At 50.6% G+C, this 10,880-nt stretch overlaps 1 protein-coding gene across 1 annotated transcript; it reads left to right on the top strand.

The window, feature by feature from the left end:
* The first annotated feature begins 3,295 nt into the window (after window positions 1-3,295).
* Window positions 3,296-8,895, top strand: LOC144153171 (beta-alanine transporter-like). The gene is made up of 3 exons (XM_077684820.1): window positions 3,296-4,132; window positions 7,727-7,831; window positions 8,884-8,895. Exons 1-3 carry the CDS (start codon window positions 3,296-3,298, stop codon window positions 8,893-8,895), a joined length of 954 nt encoding a protein of 317 aa, XP_077540946.1.
* The last annotated feature ends 1,985 nt before the right edge of the window (window positions 8,896-10,880 follow it).

Here is a 10,880-nt window from a genome sequence, read left to right as displayed (position 1 = left end):
GGCCGGGTGTGGAACCGATGGCTCGTGCGGCGCAGCAACACTGGCGTGCGCCTGTGGAACCAGTTTAGCTCTGGGGCAATTTGTAACGCTGCGCCGGAGTCGCTTGATAATATACTGTGAGCATAGGGACGTTATTGCCGGACATTATGCCTGAACGCATCATCACCATCTTCACTTTCACTGCGGACACCAAGGGGTGTGTTTCCCGGTTATTCATATCCGTGCACCCATCGTCATTATCATCTGTGAATGATGATCATCATGTCCTCGCTTCGACTGCGGACGAAGGTCTGGGCTCGGCGACCGAATAAAGGTCTTCCTGCGGAACGCCGTCTCTCAATACATGTGTCACATAATGAGTATACCGTGTGTGTGTCATTGACGAAGCAGCAAGCATGATAACCAAGCTAATCTTAGACAACCAGGAAAGCTAAGAATAACCAGCTGAACCTTAGCTCACGCGACGTATCTCCTGGCATATTTGAGCTAAGCCACTGCTAATTTTTTTTCTGCAGGTTTAAGGAGCAATTAGCCAATGGTCCAGGTAATATACAGGCGTCTGCATATGGGCCACGCCTTCGGTCACAGGATATGAAAACTTTCTGCACGGGTTTGGCTGCTCAAGCCTCAAGTATACATGATGTGATAGTGAAACAAGTGGGTCATTTTAGATCCTCTCGTTGAAAAACGAATTCCTTTGGGAAATGTCAGCATGGTTGCCTGCCAAAAAAAGAACAGTAGGGATTTATGAACCACCGAATCTATAAAATGGAACACATTTTTAAGTTGTCTACCAAGTCTGCTCAAATAAATCCGATACGGCGCGCCTTACAGGATTCTGAAAACTGCGCAACGATCATCATCATCATCATCATCATCATCATCACCAGCCTATCTACGCTCACTTGAGGGCAAAGGCCTCTCCCAGTCTTCTCCAATTACCTCGGTCCTGTTCCAACCATGACCAATTTATCTCCGCAAACTTCTTGATCTCATCTGCCCATCTAACTTTCTGCCGCCCCCTGCAGCGCTTGCCTTCTCTAGGGATCCACTCTGTTACCCTTAATGACCAGCGGTTATCTTGCCTTCGCATTACATGCCCTGCCCACGTGCATTTCTTCTTCTTAATTTCTACTAATATGTCTTTAACACCAGTTTGCTCCCTGACCCACTCCGCTCTCTTCTTGTCCCTTAATGTTACACCTATCATTTTCCGCTCCATTGCCCGCTGAGTCGTTCTCAATTTAAGTTGAACCCTCTTAGTGAGCCTCCAAGTTTCTGCCCCGTAGGTGAGTACCGGTAATATGCAGCTGTCATACACTTTCTTCTTCAGCGACGATGGTAGGCTGCTATTCATTATCTGGGAATATCTGCCATATGCACCCCTCCTCATTCTGATTCTTCTAATTATCTCTGCGTCATGGTTTGGATCTGGGGTCACAACTTGGCCTAAGTAGATATATTAGCTTACCACTTCCACTGCCTTGCCACCTATCTCAAACTGCTGTGCTGTCCCGAGGTTATTGATCATTACTTTAGTTTTCTGCATATTAATTTTCAGGCCCACAGTTCTACTCTGTTCGCCCAGTGCAGAAAGCATGCTTTGCAATTCGTCCCCGGAGTTACTTAGCAACGCAACGTCATCAGCAAATCTGAGGTTACTGAGGTATTCTCCATTAACCCTTACTCCCACCTGTTCCCAATCCAGCGTTCTGAATACTTCTTGTAAGCATGCTGTGAATAACATTGGAGAGATTGCGTCTCCTTGTCTGACACCCTTCCTTATAGGTATTTTGCTGCTCTCCCTATGGAGGATGATGGTAGCTGTAGACCCATTGTAGATATCCTCTAGTATTCTTACGTATTGCTCATCTACCCCCTGGTTCCGTAATGCCTGAATGACTGCTATGGTTTCGACCGAGTCAAATGCTTTCTCATAATCTATGAAGGCTAAATATAGGGGTTCATTATACTCAGCGCACTTCTCTATCACCTGATTGATCGTGTGAATATGGTCCATTGTTGAGTAACCTTTACGGAACCCTGGTTGTTCTTTAGGTTGACTGAAATCTAAGGTTGCAGAGATTCGGTTGGCGATTACCTTGGTAAATACCTTGTAGACGACTGACAGTAAGCTGATCGGCCTGTAATTTTTCAAGTCCATCATGTCGCCTTTCTTATGGATTAGGATGATGTTCGCGTTCTTCCAAGATTCCGGTACCATTGCGGTCATTAGGCATTGCGTATACACTGCCATTCATTGCACTAGCCATCCATCCCTCAGCAAGACGTCCAGATGTAAGGTCCCGGAACCTCCATCATCGTTCTGTGCAGAACTTGTAGCCATTAGAGAGGCTCTGATTGCTGCAACCGGAATCACTTTGCAGCCCGGGGCGTGCATAGTAGTTAGCACAGATGCTCTACAAGCAGTCCGCGTGCTATACGGTTAGTTAGTTGTAGCCCTGTGCTGGCTCAGAGTATTCACCAACTTGCGGCAGGAATCGCTCACAAGATTCTGATTGAATGGGTTCCGCATGACCTACTCACAAACCACTTCAAGGCAGACGTAGCAGCCCGACTGGCAGCATCCGTTCAATCTCCGACTTCCCCGTTAGAGCTGGATGATGCCACTCTCCTGGTGACGAGAAAAGAACACCTCCGGCGCCGCACATGCTCTTTATTCCACCGCGTGCTGCCACCCTCCCCCCGGGTCTTAACCGTGCCGAGGAGGTTGCGCTCAAGAGGATTAGGGTGGGGGTGGCCTTAACACCAGCCGTGACCCTCCACTGGCTTCAATACCGAGGTTCCTTTACAAACCCTGGTTGCCTAGTTTGCCACCTCAGCGACGCGATCGCCGACCTCCCCACTTGCTGTGGTCCTGCCTCGCTTTGAGGCCGACGAGATGTTGGCACCTTGCGGCAACGGGCCTCCGCGTAAACGATGACTCCGCATACGCCGCATGGATACATGGGTGCCATCATCGTTCATCCCTTGACTTCATTCGCGAAGCGAAAATTTTCATTTTCATCTAATCACCATCAACTCATACCCCCATACATACGCCCTGTGGCAAAATAAACGTTCATTAAAAAAAAACTTTACCACCCCCAGAGGTCACTGCTAGCTCAGAAGGTAGAAGAAGAAGATTATGATGTCCCGGCAGAAAGATCCGCAGGGAACTGCAACAACTTCCTTGAAAACCAATCCTGGCAATCCTGAAGAACCCCACGTCGATCAACGTGAGATTTGCCCATTTGTAGAAGGTCCTTTCCAGATAAGGGTACTGCTGATTGCAATGTTATGCGGAGGTGTATATTTCATCCAGATAAAGAACTTCCACCTGGCCACGCATGTCATGGACCACTGGTGCCGGCGTCCGGAACCTTTCTCCAATATGAGCCCGGCCGAGTGGAAGGCTCTGGCCATTCCTGTTGACCCCAACGGAAACTACAGCCGGTGCACAGTTCGCGAACCGCCAGACGGAGGCACATGGGCAAGAGTGGTACCCTGCACCGGATGGGAATTTGACCTGAGCGAGTACGGCGAGAACATGGTCAGCGCGTGGAACCTCGTGTGCGAGCGCCGTTGGCTGAAAACGTTATCGGTCGCGCTACACATCACAACTGCGATGGTGGTGCTTCCCCTAGCTGGCGCTCTGGCCGACCGCATTGGCCGTAAGACCGTCTGCTTTGTGTCCCTCACGAGTCTCATCATGACCCTCGTGGCGAGTAGCTTTGTAGCCAACTTCCTGCAGTACGCCATAACTCGCTCCGTGGCGCTGGCGTCGGCTTCCAACCTGGTGATCCTGCTGGTGCTGCTCTACGAGGTGACGACGCCACCCCGGCGCTTACTCTACTGCACGCTGGCCCCGTCGCTAGGCGCCGTACTGGAACTCCCCTTCTACTTCACCGTGAAGCTCCTACGGTTGAACCCCTTGACTTCGCACCTCGTGTTGGCAGTGCTGGCGCTTGCCCTGGTCGGATCCTTCTACGTGCTAGAAGAGTCCCCGCTATGGCTCGTCGCTGCACACAAAGAGGACGAGGCTGAGCTGGTGGTGCTAAGAGTGGCAGCCGTGAACGGCCTTTCCCCTTCCTCCGGTAGAGAACTGGTTCGGAAAGAACTGCGCATAAAGGCGAGGGAGCCACATTCGCTGCAGGCCGATAAATCCCATCTCTGTGGCGAGCTCCGCAAGCGGTCAATTATGTTGGTGTATATATGGACGACCCTTGGCTGGGTACATGGCCACTATGCTCTGGACCGGGGCCTTCCTGCCAGCGACTCCGTCGTTATAGGCAGCTACATATGCGTTTGCGCTGCATACGTGGCGCTACTGCCTTTCCTTGGCACCTTGCGCCAAATCGTAAATGCAGCCACCGTCTCCTGTATGGTCTTCAGCGTATCATCGGCGCTTCTCTTCGCTGTTGGCATTAAGGGAGGCGAAACAACCCTTCGTGCCGTGATTTTCGTTATACAGCGTGCGTCGGCAATGCTTAACGTAGGTGTCATGGTTTTTGTCACGAAAAGCTTATACCCAGTCGAGGTGCGTGGTTTCAGCGTCTGCGTCAGTGTCCAGCTCTTCATGATTTCAGACTTCGTGGAAGAATTCGCGTTCACACCCACGACGATTGAACGAGAAGAAGTTGCGCTTGCCGTGACGGCCGTGCTAATGGCGCTAGTCTGTGTGACCGTAAACTATCTTCCTTCGAACTGCGCCCCTATGGCGACGAAAACTATCCGTGGGACTTAAGTGCGCGTTTAACCTGCCTCCCTAGTACAGCCTGTCTTAACTTCGACGCTCCTCGTGGCTTGTGGTGATCACAGATGTCTGGATATTAAAAATACTTAAAGAGCGACCCGGCACCATTCTCCCATTTTCTGAACATAAATTCGTTCGGCAACAGAGTTGTAGCCAAGGAGCACCTTCGGTGACAAGCGCTCTTCCGTGGTATGTTATGACGCTTGAATGAGCATGCACGGCGGCAGGGTTATTTAACGTGGGTTTTGAAAGCATCCGTTGTTACCTTCGAAGTACTGCAAGATGCCAAAGGCGCTGATGCTTTTTTTATTTCACCTTTACATGATCTTTCCTGTCCCCACATGTGAAAACTTGGCGGTACCTTAGAATGATTGTACGTGAACATCAAAGTTTTCTGGGGGGCTAGTTGGTCATTTCACACGATGAAAAGGAATGCTCTCTCAATGACTGGACGGAAGCAAGGAAGACAACACAGCGGTGAAGTTGCGCCTTCCTTTCCTGCAGTCCTTGTTAGCACGTTCCTTTCCATCATGCGCCAGGACGTGTAGTACGTTTAGGAATCGTGCCGTGGTGTATGAGCACAGGGCTATGCACCAGTCTCTTCTGCATCGTCTTCAGAGAAAAAAAAAACTAAGAAGGAAAGAGCGGCAATTGCTCATGTACGGTTTCACTCCGCCTAAGCTACGGACCCGGATGTGAACCGGCCCGCGCATTTTGAAAAAAAAAGACTGCTACGAATGTGTGATATCGTCTGCCTTTCATCACGTCGTTTGTTTGTGGTCGCTGCAGTAGTTTATAACCATATTAAGTCCAAAATGTTACGAAAACGGCTCGTGCCATGTTCAAAATATTTCCAGTAACCACTACTTGTGCCACGCGGAGTAACATCCGGCGGTGGTGGTGAGGCACAGCGGCAACTTCCGTTACCGTTCCTGAGTTGTACCCGAGTATAGCACGATTATCCGGAAGTGGGTCGGCTGACAACTGCATCGACGTCCGTTTCTTCCGCTTATATTGCTTGAGTGCCGTTTTATTTTTATTTTAATGCGCACGTTTCTTTGTCGAGTCCCCCACAGCTGGGGCCGTGTGACGTCCTGCATTTCCACAAAAACGCAGTTTTTGGCAAAAGTTCTCTCTTTATTCGCTATAGCAGCGTAAATGGAGATGGAGATACGTAAATGGAGATAATCGTCCGGCAGAATTTGGAAAACCCCAAAAAATAAGAAAAACGGAAAAAGTAAAATTTTTCCAAAAACAAAATCTGAAAAATAAATCAATAATTGCACCTTATACATCTCCCCCCGAAACCGAATATTAAACTAAAAAAGCCCGCGAAAGTACGTTGGAAACGCGAATAAAAATAGCGTAAACGGACGAACTCTGCAGTAGGCCTTAGATCATAAATTAGAAATGCACTAATTTAGCGAACTGCGCCAGCACTGCAAACCAACGTGCATTTCCAGTATGAGTGCGGTGTCGGTTAGGCAGGAGCTAGGCTTACCTGCCGGCATGTAGTCACGCCTCTACACTGTTATCTGTGGTGTAGGTTCATCGGGGATGACTTTTGCTGCCAGAAAACGAAGAGTCTTGTCTTTTCAAGACAAGCTCGCAATTTTAAATGCCGTCTACACCGGCAAGAAAGAAGAACGTCGCTGGCCGGTACAGTACCCCTGCTAGCACCCTCTCAACATTTATAAGTGCGGCAAAGGGCATAAAGTTCCCGAAAAGGCCCCTTTAAGCGCAAGTTTCGTCCTTGAAACAGGTTTCGAGTGCCGCGGGGTGACTAATTTTGTGGAAAAGCAGCAAGTGAAAATTACGCAGTTTTTCACTGTGAAATAAATCCTTTCAGGGTGAGTTCCCCATCACTGATGTCTAGCATTTCGGTTTCGTTTCTACTTCATTCACGCGAGCCTTAACTCGGAAACTGCATGTAACGGAAACCTGCATTTAACGAAAAATTGCGAATTTATGTCAACTTCGTTATATACAGGCTTCACTGTACGACACATTCACATATTTCGCATAATCTGTACGCGCAAGCATGACAGGAGAGAATAAGGCACCTGCTGCCTCGTCCAACTCGCATACGGCACCCCCTGCATATAACTCAAACCTTAATTAAGAACGGTTCAAGCTAAACGGAGCCATCCGTCGGGCGCGTACAAGATCGCACCGGGCCGGTCACCATCGCCCCCCCCCCCCCCCACACACACACACACACAAATCGCTTCCAATGAGGCCACACAACACCTTCCCCAAGCTTTTCGACGCCCAACTCAGTAGACAAATGGCGCTCCCTCAACTTACCGACACCGGCCTAGCTGTTATGAGGGCTATAAAAGTGCCCCACGCCCGACTTCAATAGCGCGCTTCCCCTCGCCCCCACTCCACATCTGGACCATCAATAACTGTTATTATCGGGAACTTCCTTAAAGCTGCATCGTATCCGCTGTTCCTACTTCGCTCTCGGGTCTTCGAATTTTGACTGGAATTCTGCGATCGGCAGACTGGCCGCTCGCCACGCGGGAGCATGCTCACACTCACAGCTCTCCTTGGCACTCAAAATTCTGGAAAAATGCCCACCCATGTCCCCAGGCCTGACAAATAACTTGACCTGGGCACCCGCACACTCCGGCCTCGAGGGAAACGAGACGGCCCACGAACACGCGCGAGAGCTCACGATCCGGGCAGGGCCTAATCTCTATCCCTATTAGGGGGCGCGGTCTGCGAGGGATAGCCTGGTCACATTTAATGATATTACCACACACTACCGCCTATCCCGCAGGATCTACCAACCGGCGGACCAGCAATTAGATAACAGCAAAGCTCACATTTGGCGTTCACTACAAACGAACTTTTCCCAACCCATCCCGTCTTACCCACGTACACCCAAGTCTCTACCCAACCGCCCCCTGCCACCTGTGCAGTGAACACGACTCCCCATCTCACACAATATGGGCATGCCCCCAGGATCCGTTCCCACTAATCACTCCTGAGGAGCACTGGGAGGCCGCGCACCGCAGCCCGATCGGGACCTTCAGGTCCGGCTTATCGGCAGGGCTGAGGACGTCGCTGGTGAGTGGACGCCACCGGCTACAAGCGAGGTCTGAATGGCAATAACCGAAATAAAGTCTGTCTGTCTGTCTGCCGCGTGCATTTGTTCAGCTCATGTGCCGTCACGTCCACCTGTCAAGGTGCACACAGTTCTTGTTCCATTCTGTCGAGGGCCTGGGTTAGCACAGGGGTGGGCGCCACGGGCTCCCGCGACGTCGACCCGGGTTTAAGCCCCACCGTACTCCCACTCGACCCTTGCATTCACCGACACCGGGGGCACCATTCTCTATGCAGCTGCATGCGGCCGAAACCATCGCCATTCAATTGCGACCGAAACCATCGCCATTGCTATCACGGCGTCTCCTGATACACCTACCCCTTACCGAGCTACATTTTTGGGGCGTGTACCCCTACATGAACATGGGTGAGTGAAAGCGGGTGGTAGTGCATGTACAGCGTTTCGTGATACCCAGTGCAGGATAACAGAGAGTTTGGCTGTTGGTACTAATTCATCTTAGCGGGAAAAGTGCTCAAACAACAGGCTCAAAACAAATAGCGCCGTGTTGTCGCCGCTTTCCTCTTCCTCGTCGCTTTGGCGCTTTCCCCGCCAAGATACGCGCGATGTAGCTGCGTATATAGATACGCCCACGTTTGTTAACGCGTCCGCACACGGACGCCTCGAGGACCTTTCAACGTCTAAGGTGAGAGAAAAGGAGAGATTCGCATGCGCGCAAGTGAAGGCTCCAATTTCATGCTAATTCGAGTGCGAAGCACCGCCTGACCAGACATGACATATCGCCACCGAGAACCGCGGTGAGTTGAGGATGGGCTTTGGCATACAAGCACGCTCAGCTAAAATAGTTTCGGCCATTTTGTCTTTGTTCTTTCTCACACTATTAGGTTTAGTCACTGCTCGTGGAGTAGAGATAAAAAATATCTTCTCATTTAAGCGTAACGCGTATAGCACTATGCTGTGGGCTAAGCGAAGAAATATTCCACAGCGTTTTCTTCTTTTCTGCGTGTGTTCATTCCGGGCCCAGCGAGTGCATGTCGTGTTCTCTTGTGGTGAACAGGCTTCCCGATAGAACAGGAAAGCTCAGGCCGGCTGGTTGGTGAAGAGTGCAAGTTGTCGAGAAAAAAAAATTCCAGCATCTCCACGAAGTGAATCATGACGAGTGGGCGAAGCACTGGGGATCGTTCTTACCATAAATCACCCGTGGCATTGCCCACTCGCGCATGTAAATGAGTGACAACGTGTGTTTACAGTTTTTCCAATTGCAATCCAATTCAATCCAATCCAATCTATTCCAATGCAATGCAATGCAATGCTCTTCGCGCATGCGCAACACTGTTAAGGGGACTAGAACTGTGTACACGGACGCCAACGGACAAGCCACGGACAAAGCGAGGCCCTAAGGTGCTTCGCCCATAACGAAGAATTAAAACGGTGCTCAAGCTATATAGCGAGAAGAAACGGACGTCGAGAGAGTTGTCTGAGAGTTTTAGAATAACGTACGCAACCATACGCAAACAGTAAGCGAACGCTATTTCTTTGCGTCGTTCTCACTGCTAATGCGCCGTAGGTTAAGCCGCTTCTGCGTTTAGCGGACGGACGCTATTTCAGCGAAATAGCGTGCGTACGTGAGGCCGCTTGCGTTTCCAACATGGCGGCAAGTAGCCCGGCAAGCATCCACGATTCCGCTTTTCTGTCGACAGTAATTTGCTCCCGATGAACCAAGTTCTTTGCCCCTGTGTTTTTAAATACGTCGATTGCTTAGCACATCGCCCCTCGCACAGCTCCGTATCATCGTGACATCGCTGACTGCCCGAACGAAGCTTTGTAGCCAGGCCAGCGACCGAAGCGGTGTTTGTGTGTGTGTGTGTTGTGGGCGCGTTCACGATGAAATGTGACGTTGTGTTTCTGCGAGTGGACAGTGCTTCCCATGCTCTGGATTATCTTTCTCGAGCGATGTACGACTCAAACTTGCATCGGGTATGTACAGTGTGCGTGGATAAAAGCCCTCTCGGCTTGAGCGCCAGAGTGACTTGCTGTTCCACCCCGCAAACCGCGCGTGAGGCGAGTGCCGGATTTACGACGGGCAGGAGGAGGCAACCGATCGCCGGTCGATTGCAGTTCCGACTTGCAACGCATTTCGTGACGTGTTAGTTCGAAAAGCCTCTCTGGATTGTTTTGAAGTTGAATAAAATGTATGCGTCAAACCCGGGCATTCGGCTCAGGGCGTTCTGTGCGATTGCACGAAAGAAGTTCCGCGGGATTTCAACGGTGTCTTTATGGAACTTACTCAGGTAAGAGAATATTCATGCCGTGCTGTGGCCGTGTTGCATTCAATACTAACGGGAAAGCGCTTGTTCACAATTGTTTGGATAGTCGTAAAATCTCCAACCGGCACTCCGCTCGCAGATCAGCCGGCGAGTCATTTCGCAAAACATTAGACAGATGGCGCCGTATGCATTAGCGTGCCGCTACGCAAAACTGATGAGACGCTGTACTAAAACTCCGCTCGCGGTGTTTACGTAGCGGGACGCAAAAATTTAGCGTTTAGCGTACGCAAAGGCAACAAACGCTGTACTAAAACTCTCTGTTGGCTCCCCTTGCACTGTCGGATAATGGTACTCCAGAGAGGTATGACACTCAAACGGGTTTTGCCTGGGTGGCTTCGAGGGCAGGGGGAGGCCTTTCTCAAATAGAAGTACTGAACGAATAATGGGTGTCATACCTTCCCATCCTCTGTCCTTCCCTTTTCGCAAATGGCTCCTTCTAAGGTTTATTGGAGGCACCGATGGGGTCTCGGCTAACGGAGCGCTACACAAAAGCATCCTTGGACGCAATATCTTGTGCACAGTAAGGGAACTAAAATGGAAGCGTGCGTACGGTTTAACCCAATTGAAAAAAAAATTACGCCCACCTCCCTTTGCGGGAACCCTGGTGTGATGCGACGCTGAGGGGGGTTCAAGCTCAAGCGGAGAGCAACCGTCGACCGAAAGGCCGGCTGAGAGCGGCGTACCGGTTATATGCGCAGCGCGCCCGAAGGAGAGGAAACCGCGGAGC

This window comes from Haemaphysalis longicornis, unplaced genomic scaffold, assembly GCF_048455015.1.
Source record: "Haemaphysalis longicornis isolate Haplotype H1 unplaced genomic scaffold, Haemaphysalis longicornis Haplotype H1 scaffold_9, whole genome shotgun sequence".
Lineage (NCBI taxonomy): Eukaryota > Metazoa > Arthropoda > Arachnida > Ixodida > Ixodidae > Haemaphysalis > Haemaphysalis longicornis.
The sequence above is the reverse complement of the archived record's forward strand: the minus strand, read 5'-3'. Positions and strand labels throughout refer to the sequence as shown.

Excerpts from the sequence above, each read along its gene's own strand:
- LOC144153171 (XM_077684820.1), top strand. The coding sequence starts at position 3,296 with ATGTTATGCGGAGGTGTATATTTCATCCAGATAAAGAACTTCCACCTG. Across the intron at positions 4,133-7,726 it reads GGAAAGAACTGCGCATAAAG|GATCCGTTCCCACTAATCAC; the intron begins GCGAGGGAGCCA and ends GCATGCCCCCAG.